The sequence below is a fragment of the Echinops telfairi genome, unplaced genomic scaffold (assembly GCF_000313985.2).
Source record: "Echinops telfairi isolate 266 unplaced genomic scaffold, ASM31398v2 ScPeMD7_7467;HRSCAF=8505_1, whole genome shotgun sequence".
Classification (NCBI taxonomy): Eukaryota; Metazoa; Chordata; class Mammalia; order Afrosoricida; family Tenrecidae; genus Echinops; species Echinops telfairi.
Window position 1 is genome coordinate 7,425,373 of NW_022111368.1, and position 12,559 is coordinate 7,437,931.

General features: G+C 44.7%; 1 protein-coding gene across 1 annotated transcript in view; it reads right to left on the minus strand.

Moving 5' to 3' along the window:
* Window positions 1-12,559, minus strand: part of COL4A1 (collagen type IV alpha 1 chain) — a 172,631-nt gene that overhangs the window by 47,479 nt on the left and 112,593 nt on the right. The window contains exons 16-24 of the mRNA XM_045283809.1: window positions 11,697-11,741; window positions 11,541-11,594; window positions 10,621-10,662; window positions 9,103-9,187; window positions 8,541-8,576; window positions 6,905-7,069; window positions 2,865-2,960; window positions 1,027-1,110; window positions 397-467 (exon numbers count right to left, since the gene is read on the minus strand). Of these exons, the coding sequence (XP_045139744.1) occupies window positions 397-467; window positions 1,027-1,110; window positions 2,865-2,960; window positions 6,905-7,069; window positions 8,541-8,576; window positions 9,103-9,187; window positions 10,621-10,662; window positions 11,541-11,594; window positions 11,697-11,741 (678 nt within the window). The remainder of the gene's footprint in view (window positions 1-396; window positions 468-1,026; window positions 1,111-2,864; window positions 2,961-6,904; window positions 7,070-8,540; window positions 8,577-9,102; window positions 9,188-10,620; window positions 10,663-11,540; window positions 11,595-11,696; window positions 11,742-12,559) is intronic.

A 12,559-nucleotide genomic window follows, 5' to 3' on the forward strand; every position in this document is an offset into this window, starting at 1 on the left:
GAGTCTTGGTGACACCCTTTACTCCAAGAAATCACAGGGACCCCACAGGAAGGTGACACGCCGCTAACCGGCTGCCCCAGACAGAGAGAAACTGCCACCAGGTGAACTCTGACCACGTGAGAAGCAGAGCAATCAAGCCACACATTGGGTGGGTCAAGACCCCGCCCATTCTCCGAGGGGCTGCCGTGGGCTCCATAGGGGTCAGTTTCAAGTTCATTCTCTGTTCCAACTGCACTGCCTGTCGAATGCTGCAGTAATGAAGGACTGCAGGCACAAACAATAATTTCCCAGCCCCCAGACAAGTCCCAAGCCATTATGTTCCCCCACAAATGAAAAAAAATCTAACTTTGGTTTATAACTGCTACCCAGTATGTGAACGCAAACAGGTGTACTCACCGGCATCCCCTCCAGCCCGTCCCTTCCAGGTGTGCCTCTGTCCCCCTTGGGCCCGGGCTGTCCTGGGAAACCTTTCAGAAGAGAAGGGTGTGGGGAGGAAAAGGTGTAGCACATCATTTACAAACACTTCCTAAGAATTCGATCCCCCCCCCCCCAATTTTTTTCAAGATCCCACAGTGTAAAGGTCTTCATACAAAGTGGATAGACGATTGAAACGTCTCACGAAAGTAGGAGCTCAAACACCCCAGGGTGGGTTCGGAAAAGGAAATGCATGTAAATAGCGCAGATGCAGAAGTGGCTACAAGCCTCCTCCCACCATAGACCCCTTGAAGGTAAAGCATCCTGCTGACTGCTTCAAGGAGCGCTACCATTTACGGAGCCAAGGGCGCACGTGTGTGGCAATCCTGATAATAGGTAATTTTTATCACCCCCAAATTAGAGGCCAATTTTGATCATTTTCAATCATGTTCACTCAGATGGATTACAATTCTCACACGTAGGCTTTGGTTTTCAATGTAGAAAGTCAAGTCTCAGAATAGATCCGGTACGGCTACGGTATATTTCATTGCAAAGGTGCAGACTCACTGAAGGCCACTTTGACTTGACCCTTTTCCCATTGTCTGATCTTACCTATTTCTCCTGCGGGCCCCTGTGGCCCTGGAGGCCCCTGGATTCCTCCGCCAACACACTCCACACAGCTCGCTCCTTTCTGACCTAGAAAAGGAAGCATGGCGATCTTACGGAGGGCATATGGCGAGAGTCTCTGCTGACAGCAAAGAAGCGGTCAAAGAAGGCTGTGACTCATCGTGCTCTATTAAAGTGATCTTTCCCTATCATCCAGCACCACCTCCCATGGCTCCACATGCTCCTGGGCTGACCCCGCCGCCCTGGCTAGCCGCCCTTCTTCTGGAGGTCACTGAACAGGCGGCTGCCTTCAGCAAGCTTCCCATGTGACAGCTATTGCCCTGGCAAGGCGAATCCTAACCTTCCACCTGGGTCTGCTCAAAACAAACCAACCAACACACAAAAAGCAATCCACAAACTCAGTCTGAGACTAGTTCTTTGGGAATTCTCACATCGCTTATCTTGCTGCTCAACCTAGACTTTTCTGGTGACTGACATGTTTTAAAAAGCTGGTTTCTAGACACAAATCAGACATAGGACAGAACAAAATGGTCCTAGGAAAAAATCATCAAGGGGAGTCGGGAGTCAAGGAAGTTCACCTTCATCAGCCTTCCCCTTTCCTCTCTCACTGGCTGCCTCCTGGCCCTAGGTACTGTGACTGTGGGCTCAATTGATGTAAACAGAAACAGGACCAACAACGGTAGCTTCATGCTACCAAAATGGGGGCAGGGGCACCCTTTTTTCACTTGTATGCTTTCAGGGAGCAGCACTGGTACATTCTGGGTCCCTGGGGTCCCGTAAGTACTTCTGGTCCCAAAGCTACAAGTGGGTAGAGAGATGCTTGAACAAACTGTTATCGGGCCAGAGGAATATAGTTCATCACTGGGAGTATAACACCTGGGAGCTGGAGCAAGCCATGAAAAACAAAAGCGAAACACGTGAAAAGTGGACTCTCATTGGCGGCAACCTTCTGAGGTCTTCCAAGTTCACTCCCATCTAAGATGTCAGTTGAGTTCTAAGATCTTAATTGAAATTGTTTTCCATTTGTAGTTTAGATTTTGAGGGCCCAAAATGAGTTACAATCTAAGGGCAGTAATGAATACACAATGGAGCTGCTCTTGGGATATTAATAAACATATATATATTAAAATATCCATTATTTATTGTACTCTAAGGCAGGACTATGGATGCAGTACTAATCCAACTCTCTCTCCAGGATTGCTAAAGAGATAAATATGTTATTCCCTGTGCTGGTATTGCAGTAAACACTTGCAAAGATTAAAGATAAGATTCAGAGCCAAGGGTCGGTGCTAGCTCCCTGAGCCGAAGATTGGCTCACAATGATTACCCAAACATGGCCTGAGTATGAGTGGGAATTCCGAATGCTGGGAACAGAGTGGGGATTGGTCTGAAGGAAAACATTCATTCTTCGAGGGCAGAACTCTCCAATTCTGAACTGAAATATTGCGGCAAGATCAGGATCTGACTGTGAGTTTAGCCTGCGGACCAGAACTACATTGGAAAGCCTGCCTTTGTAGCCTATGAAAGTGGGGGAGAGCAAAGGCTCTAACTTCAAAGCATTACCCACACACTTCCCTCCCAGATGACAGAGAACTCCCCCTCAAGAGCTCACAGGTTAGAACTCCAACAACAGAAATGGAGGGCAACAATTATTCTAGGAATGGGTTTTGAAGGCCATTCCAAATGAAGAGAGGATGTACCTGAGCCCACTCTAATCCCATTCCCACACCAGCCAGTATGGGGAAGGGTACAACACACACAAAGAAACCACTCTTAAGAAACAATAGTAACATGCAAAAAAACAAGAAAGTAAAATTGCTTACCTTTCTCTCCAATTTCCCCAGTAAAGCCTTGGTTCCCTGGACTTCCAGGAGGACCCCGATCACCTGGTGGTCCCTGCTGGCATTCCACAATTCCATCTGAAATTCATTTAAAAAACCTTAAGATCACCCCCCCACACACACTAGAGTGAAATCAGATATTAGCATCTTCATCATTCAATTTCTATTCTTATAACAAGTATTTCAGACTATGTAAGAAGTCCTAACAATGCTATTTTAGTTGGCGTCAACATGATCCTACAATATTCCCTTGGGAAGCACACTCAACTGATGTCACATTAGCCACTCACCATCATAAGCAACTGCTACTTGAATTCTGGTGTTACAGTGCTAGAGCACTCTTCAGTGCATAACACCTTTCCTTGCGCTTTGTTTCATTTTGCACCACAAAGTAGCCTGAAATCATCCTTATGTTACAGATGAAGAAACCAAGGCTCAAAAATTAAACGGTTTATTGGATAGAGCTCAGAATTCGAACATTAGAATGCCGAAAACAAAGCTCAATGATCTGTCCAGGCCATACATCTGGTAAAGTCAAAGCTGAGACTTGAACAAATGTATTCCTGCTTTATTTTCTAAGCACATTATCAGAAAAAAAAAAGTTCATTATTTGGGAGAAGCAGACTATTCATGGGAAGAGCCTCCTAGGTTTCTTAAACATTATTATTATTAATCATTTTATTGGGGGCTCTTACAGCTCTTATAACAATCTGTACATCAATTGTATCCAACTCACTTGTACATATATTGCCATCATCATTTTCAAAACATTTTCTTTCTGCTTGAGCTCTTGGTATCAGCTCCATTGTTTCCTCTGCCCCCCACCCTCAACCCTCATGGACTCCTGCTAAATTACAAATTATTATTATTTTCATATCTTTAAAAAATTTATTTTCATATCTCATACCATCCACTGTCCCCCTTTGCCCACATTTCTGTTGTTTGTCCCCTGAGGGTGGGGGTAGGGGATTCTTCTAATTCATAATCAATTCTGAGTATCATTATGAAGCAGGGCATAAAAATATGTAACGGTAATACCAGCACCATCTCTTGTGGTTAACTAGTTTAAGTACTACTATATTATGTTCCAGATATAGATTTTTGTTAAATTTATATTTTTAATTTTGGAATTTTTTTCTAAGAAAAATAAGCGTTCCTGAGTAGTGCAAACAGGCTGCTAACTAAAACAACAGAGTTTCAAGTCCACTGAAGCAGCTGCCATGAGAGACAGACTGGGCAATCTATTTCTAAAACAAACAAAGAGAGAGAGCCAGCCTTTCAAAACCCAGTGGAGTATAATTCTACCCTGGTACACACCCACAGGATCTCTGTCATTGGAAGCAACTTAACACAAGTAGCAGTGGTAGTTTGGGCTATCATGGTAGTGAGCAATCGTACAGCTGTCTTTGCCTCCAGCATTCCCATCGTGAGCACAGCCCAAACATCCGCGAGTCTTAGAGCTCAAGCTTCGTCTTCCCTTTTACTCTGTTCTCCTGATGATTATCGAGAGAAGAAAACCACAGAGGCTGCTACAGACCCTGGAAGATTCCCCAAGACCTCTCTACCACGGACCTAGATTCTGCCTGTGAGTTCCAGCTCAGGCCCCTGTATCAAGTGGGCAATGGCAGCCGCTTTCTTCTGACTGAGGGCATCTTAAAGATAAAAGCAAGAACACCCTTCTTTCATGACTTTGCTTTGAGTTCGGTGGAAACAGTTACTTTCAAAAGTGTAAGACTTGCAGTCTGAGGGGAAAGCTTCCTTGTTTTGTGTGCTTGTTGCTTATTGATTTTTCAACGAATTTCACCCCAAAGCGAAGGCAGGAAGATAACTATCTCCCTACTCGGCAGGGCTTTGGATCCTCCCACCTGTGCTCAACAGAGACTGATCAGCAGGGGCAATGTGGAGTTGATTTTCACACTTCAAAAACCAGTCCCTAAATTTTTTGGCTATATAGAACCAACATTGTTTCTGGAAATATAAGTTAATGAACACTGGAATATATCTCTCTGTATAACAATGAACATTTCCCCCCCCCAAATAAAACCAAACTCACTGCTATCGAGTTCATGTTGACTACGAGTGACCCTACACGTCAGGGTAGAACTGCCCCTGAGGGTTTCTGACACAGAAACTCTTTATGGGAGTAGAACACCCACCCCAAGGCCCCACCCCATCTTTCTCCCAAGGAACAGCTGGTGGTTTCAAACTGCTGACCTTGTGGTTAGTAGACCAATGTATAACCATTACGCCACCAGGGATCGCCCTCTCCCCCTCTCAAACACACACACACACACACATACACACACACACACCTACACACATATGTTCACAGCTGTGTGTCCTCCAGAGGAGAACTGCCCCAGAAGGTTTCCTAGGAATTTGAGTCAATGGCCATAGGTTTGCTTGTTTGCTGGCAGTCTCCAGTAGAGCTGCTGGGTAGATTCGAACCACCAACCTACCTGTCTGCTGGCAGTGAAGCTCTTGGCACTGCACCACCATGGTCTCATTTATGTGTATATTTATTTATTTACTCAGACTCGCAACCATGGAGGCCATTCTAACTCACAGTGACTTATACACAGGTGGAAAGTCCTTACAGGAGTCGAGAGCCCCAACTTTCTCTCCTGGAGTGGCTAGTGGGTTTGAACTACCACCCTTGTGATTAGAGTCCAATGCTTACCTGATAGCATCACCAGGGCTAACAAACACACACACACACACACACAATTATACATAGCTATCTAAGTGTATGTACGTGTGTATGTGTGTGTGCGCCCCTGATGTGGGTATGTGTACACACACACACACATATATATACATATATATGCAAAAATATGAATGTCTTTTTTCCAGAACACTCTCCTGCTAGCTTCACCTCAACCAGGATGAAATGACCTCTAGGGGATCCACTGTAAATCGCCTTGCTGTGGAGCTCTGCCCCAAAGCCTCGGGTCCATGTTTTACGGTGTCTGGTCATGCAGAGAGCTCCCGTCCCAGATGGCGTGGGATGGCTGGGCCCACAAGGAGGGAGATGACAGTAGCAGAGGGAGGGTTTGGAAATCAACCCGGAAGCACTGAACCTACGAATGGCGAATGAGCTACTGACGGGGCCGCAGGTCGTAAGTAATTTTAAGGTGAATTAGGACCTCTTTGAACATAGACTGTAACTGCAAAAACAGTTTTCGCTGGTAAATGACCACTCAGGACTCTGTCATGGTGGATTCCTGACTTGACACGAACTGCAAAGGGCCGCCTGGATGATGGGGATGGTGGATAGTCCGAGGTCTCTAGCGGACAATTCCTGCTCAGCCTGGGAAAGGTGGTGTTCTGTGATTTGCTGACTCACACTTTGTATTGTGCACTAGGGACATGTTGACCTTTTCACTTTAATTGTGTTCCACTCCAGACCTGAAGGGTCACTGTCTTGGTGATCCCACCCATCTCCTTCTGATAAATAGTTTTTAAGGCAAAATCCAGAAAAGCAGCTAGGCTTATCCATCTTCCTTGATCTTTCTAAACTTTTTCTTTAAGCAAACGCTGCTCTTTTGACCTCGAAGGGCCGATTATTCTAAGGAACGTACACCTTACCAGCCCGATTGTTTCTCCTATAGACTTGTCGATTTGGGGGCTGCAGATCGAGTGTGATTTATTTTTATCGATAGCGCTTACCAACTCCTAAGTAGCTCCTAGTTTCCTTACTTAATCGTGTCTGCCTTGCTCCTTAGCACACTGCGCATGCTCTACAAGGGCAACAGGTTTTGAACAGGTCTCAATCGTCCCTGATGTGACTCCTCCAAAGGTGCTGGACACATAGTACCAAACCACACCCCCTGCCAGAGAATCCCTTCTGAACTACAGCGGTTTCTGGGCTGGAACCTTCATGGTAGCAGATTGCCAGATTTGAATCACCAAGCAACCTATGTCAAACCATATGCTCCACCCAAGGACCAACCCCTGGAGAAGGCCATGTGCTCCACAATCATGCAATGTTGTGCTGTCAAACAATCCCAGAGGAAACTTACTTGTATGGCCTGGCTGTCCAGGGGGCCCAGGGGGTCCAGGAGGACCTTGGATTCCATCTCTTCCACTTGGTCCAGGTAAAGACAAACCTGGAAATCCTTGGTCACCCTTTTCTCCTCTATTGCCAGGGATGCCAGGAGCACCGGGCCGTCCTGGCGCAGGGAAGCCTTAAACCAGACCACAATCTTAAGTAAATGATTACAATGCAAAGTTTAAATCCACACAAATAAAAGGTTATGCTAAAAAAAAATGAGGGACGAGGCAGGATTTGGGTTGTAAAGAAGGGAAAAAACAATGATGCAAATAAAGAACAGATTTGGGGAAGAGGGAAGAAAGTAAGCAAAGACCTTTGCAGTGGGTTACCAGAGATTAAAAGACGGAAGTTCTCAAGGAAAATGAACAGATATGAAGGCATGTCACTGGAATCATTGGTGAGAAAGTTTAGAATGGCTAACTCCATGTGCAACTCTTTTTCATAGGACTGGACCACTGAACTGTATGATGTGTGGATTACAGGTCAATAAAACTGTTTAAAATTTTTTAAAAATAAAGAATCGAACGGTATCCATATTGGCTTTCGCCAAATACCCAGGAGCCCAGTAAGGAGCAGGTGAGAAGAGAGCACACCTCTAATGAAGCAGAGAAAGGCCTGGTTACCTAAGAGGCCACCCAGCAGTCAGCAGCTCGGGAGTCAGGTTCAGCGACTGCAGTATAGGAGCAGAGGGTGTGAAGCAGCTGATCTGAACAGAAGACAGGGGTCCCGGCAAGGGAGAATCCTCTTGCTAGACCAATTTTCATTAAAAAAATTTTGCTTAATAGTTATCGGTTAGGGGATAGAATTTGAAAAGTCGTTGTTGGAAGTTTGATATAATCTGAGGAGAAGGCCGGTGGGCAGAGAGGTGAGTGGTGTGTAACATCAGCGAGAGGAAAAGTGCTGAAACAGTTGCCCTCTAAGAGCAGCGTGGTGCCACCAGCTGTTCCGGGGCACGGGGACCCCCTATCAGACTGCTCACTGTGGCTGCTCTAGGAGCTGCGAGACAGCATCCGTGCACACACTCCACACGCATGCACACACGTGCGGCTGTGTGTACTCTGCGAGCCACCAAAAGGGTCCGTCTATCAGAAGCACGTACTGGGCGTGCATGAAACAATGACAGAGAGATTACAGAGAGAGTGTTGGATGCCGGTGTGGGGTTCCGGAAAGGAGCGAGGACAGAGGTGAAGAGGGTTCGTGCTGAGCTCCCTCCCGAGAGGGAAAAGTGTAAGCACAGTGAGGCATCTGCACTATGACCAGGAGGACCCTGGACGGATGGAGGGGACTGTCTGGGGTGGCAACCGAGAACCACCCTCCAAAGTCCACTGAGACCATGGGAGCTCAAGAGCAGTTGTGACTTCAAGAGAGAGATGAAAGGGTGTCCTCGTCCATGCTTATTAAGGACACGGTAAATCGACAACTTGTGAAATACCACATGCCAACCTCTCTACCATGCATCCAGCTTTCCTTCTAGAATAATGTGCAGTAACAACGCTAGCTATTTGCAGCCAATGTTTCTACTGCACAGGATTACACACATGCTCAAACATTAACCAGAGAGAAGTTACACAAATGGCCTAAAGAAAAGAGTGAAGGATTGGTACCTGGAGGGCCTGGTGGACCTTGTGTTCCTGGGAAACCTGAAAAAAGAGAAAGGGAGTTAGACAAACGGAGACTGGGTGACTCCCTCGGTTATACTTTCTCTTTCTTTGCTACAAATCTCGCCCAGGGTGCTGGTAAGCACCCGTGCTTCAAAGGCACATAGGAACATGAACTGGAAGTGATCCGAGCCTCTCTCATGCAACTTCCATGCTCCTGGAGGGTCACAGTGAGCAGGGCCAGGGCTCCCTTGATGTGACGCTGAAGTCTCACCTGGAACAAGACTTGGTCACCTAACAGTCCTGCAAGCCACATGTGATGTTTTGAAAATATGCATGAGTGCAGGTCAAAAATAGGAGAGAGGTGAGATGGGGTGGAGTGGGATGAGGTGGGGTGGGGATGGGATGGGATGAGGTGGGGTGGGAAAGGGTTGGGATGGGATGGGATGGGGTGGGGTAGGGATGGGTGGGGTGGGAAGGAGAAGGGAAAAGGGAAGGAAGGAAGAAAAGCAAAGAAAAGAGGAATGGAAAAGAGAGGAGGGAGAAGGGAGCGGGTAAAACGCCGTACCTTTGGGACCTGGCAGCCCTCTGTTCCCTGGGATTCCTGGGGAACCTCTTTCTCCCTTTTCTCCAAGTGGTCCTGTGCCGATGACCTACGTTTGAGAAGGAACGAACACTGCAGGGCACAGGCGTGGCTGGAAGGGGTCTAGCACAGAGAGCACGAAACTTAACCCATTCTCTTGACCCCAAGGAGCGTGGACGTGGAAAGGACGGGGAATATGAGAAATCGTCTTGAAAGCAAAGCTAATGCATCTTCTGAAACGCCCTCTTTGCAGCGAAACTGGCCGGGCAATTTTGCTTCCTTTCCTATGAGTCCGCCTGGCAGCGTTTCACCTAGTACGCTAGTGCATTATGGTACAATAATATTAATTTTGGAGCTCGTTTTTTGGACTTGTTAAATGTACACAGAAGCCATAAAACGAGTATTCTACCTTAAACGATATTTTCCAGGGAAACGCCTTTTAAATGTCCTCAGGCAACATGTAACAGGAGCATTGAAACATTTTTATTAGAAGAAGCTTTTTTGTTTTGTTTTTAATGGTCAGAGTTGAGCTATTTTTTGTAAAAGTCAAGGAGTAGTGCAAGAAGAGTGTGTTGCAGATGTCACCCAAGTTTGACATTGGTGAATTCAAGGAAACAACGAAGTCCAATATTGCAAGTTGCCTAACTGGCCTTTAAAGTATAATTCCTTTTTATCAATTAAATGAGAAGATATTATTGAAATACTAGCAGTTTGTGCTGATGAGGTTAAGGTAAGCAGGGGTAATTAAATGCTGCTGGTGGCCCCACAAATATGCAATCGGCATGTACAGGACTAAAAGCATTTAAGAAGGGTCAATGCTTTGATACAATAATCTGATTTATGAGTATGTCACTGAAGCAAAAATGATTCAAATCTCCTCACAAATAAACACAAAGAAAACTAACTAACATGTACAAACATATTCACCAAAACACATTTCCATGAATGTTAGCCAACAAGAGAATGGTAACATGATCACTTTTTCAAAGCATTTGAGGCAAAATTGCTAAAACTATTAAGGAACATCACTATGACAGGATGTTAAAAAAATGGAATACTAGGAATATAATTTCCAAAAAAAAATAGAATGTATTTTTGGAAAGAAAAAAATGCTACATATGCTGGTTTCACATATGCCATACAATATTATTTGTAAAAATAAACCTTGGTTTGCTATGGTACTCAAATTATAGATGGTTTCTTTCTCTTATGGACAACTTTCAATGGATCATTAAGGGGAAAAAAGTGTTGCTAATATTCTTAGCCATATGGAAATGTTCTATTTTCATGGAAATAAAGGTACTTTAAAAATATTTTAAAGTCATAAATAGCAAATATCAAACTACACAGTTCAAAATAATAATTTCCCACCACATGGATCCCCTTGACAGAGAAATGCAGCTCTAGGAAAGGGGGCCAAGAGCTGGTGAGATGTCCCGAGCAGCCCGGCTCCTTTCTTCCCTCCTTCCCAAAGCTCTCACAGACCAATGAGCGCTGACTTACGATGCCAGGCGGGCCTGGGGGGCCGGCTTCACCTTTGTCTCCCTACAGAAGAAGAAAAAAAGCATTCGACTTGTATCATTTCCTTACACAGACAACTCTCCCTGCAGCATGCAGGCTTGGGCTTTTCTTTTTCTGAAAAAATAAGCCTATGTACACCAGACATTGAAATTGCTTTGCTCTCTCCTTTGTGTGATACCTTTCATTTCTATCTATGGCAATGGGAGACTTCTACCAGGCATGCTTTAGAAGCTAATTCATCATTTTAAAATGAGCTTGCAGCATCTGTTCTGTTGAGCGTGACCTCCTTCAGAGCACGTCCACAGTATCTTTTTCTCCTCATTTTTAATTGGAAACTAGCCCGGATGTGCCGCCATAGCAGCGCTGAAATCCGTCCCACTTGCACTTTTCCACCTCTCCAGCCACGCAGAGCGGTGTCACACGGAACCATCTGTTACAGAAGCGGAATCAGCGCTTGGCAGGGTCTTCATCACCACAATGAAATAAAATTACACAAAAGCTTGCAATTTCTACATGTAGTACTCACAGAAATGAGGTCTAAGTCAATCTACAACTTCGAAGTCAATGTCTAAGGTTACATTCGAGACAAACAGTCACTCTACTCCTGAGTGGATGGCAGACGAAGGGAAGGCTTTATGTTCTTCCCGGCCCTGCTCTGCGTGCCTGGCTGCTTTATAAGAAGGAGAAAAGTAATCTACGATCTCTAAGACTAAACACATCAAAGACTATAAAATTGTATATATCTTTTAAGAAGCCACACACAATTAAAACCACTGCGTTATTTTTTATTTCTCAAATAGATCTTTTTTTTTCTCATTTGAGCCCCTTATTCTAGGAATACACCAACTTCCAAATTTAGCTTCAAAATGAAGGTTTAAAAGTCAATATATTATCACCATTACCTTTAAACCCGGTTGGCCAGAAAGTCCTGGGAAGCCTGATTCACCGGGCAAACCCTAGAAAGGAAGAGGAGAAGTCTGAGCATCGTACACAGAGGAAGGTAGCGATTCGATTACTTTTCATTGAAATTACTTTAAAAAGTGCAGTGGACTACTTACTGGACTCCCTGTTTCTCCTTTTTCACCATCCTTTCCAGGTTTTCCCTGAATAGTAGAGATTTAACCATTGGCATTTAGTAAATAATAATAATAAATATGCTGTAACACCAACACTGTGGTTCATAGACAAGGTAAAACGTCATATTTCTTAAGAAACCACCAGAAGCATGAAAAACAAAGAGCCCGTTAAGTTGACAGTATAACCATAACACTGGGGGATATGTTTTTTTATACAATGAAAAACTGTAAAAGAGTTATATTACAAGAGGACTTTTCAATTAAAAATGTAATCTCATCAGACACTACACCTTCAAAGGTCTCTACGACATTGTGGCGCCATCGCTAATAGAGAAATGTTCCTGTTGGCCAATTGAATTGGGTATGCAAATGATTTGCTTTAAGCAAGGTTTCCATATGCTGATGTGGAGTTGTTGTTAGCAGTCACTGAACTGCCCCCAACTCATGGTGGTCCATGCACTCTACTAGTGGACCACTATGGTTCACAGGTGCACTGGTTGATCTTTGGAAGTAGATCATCAATCCGTTCTTCCTAGTCTGTCTGAGTCTGGAAGTTTTGCTGAAAACTATGTTCCAAATCAGAGCAATGGGCAATCTCCACTGAGAATTGAGTGGTGGCTACACTTTAAAGTGCGTTGGCTGGAAATTGAACCCAACTCTGCTACATGCTACCCTTGAAATACCACTGCCCTTCTATGAGGGCTCTTTATTTCAAGGGAGAATCCATACATGTCTCAGGCCACTGGAAGTTAATACAGTGTTCTGGGTACTTCTTCCACTATTCCTAGACAAGTGTACTTTGAAACAGGTCTCCCTTTTTTGGGTGTGTGTGTATGTAGAAAACC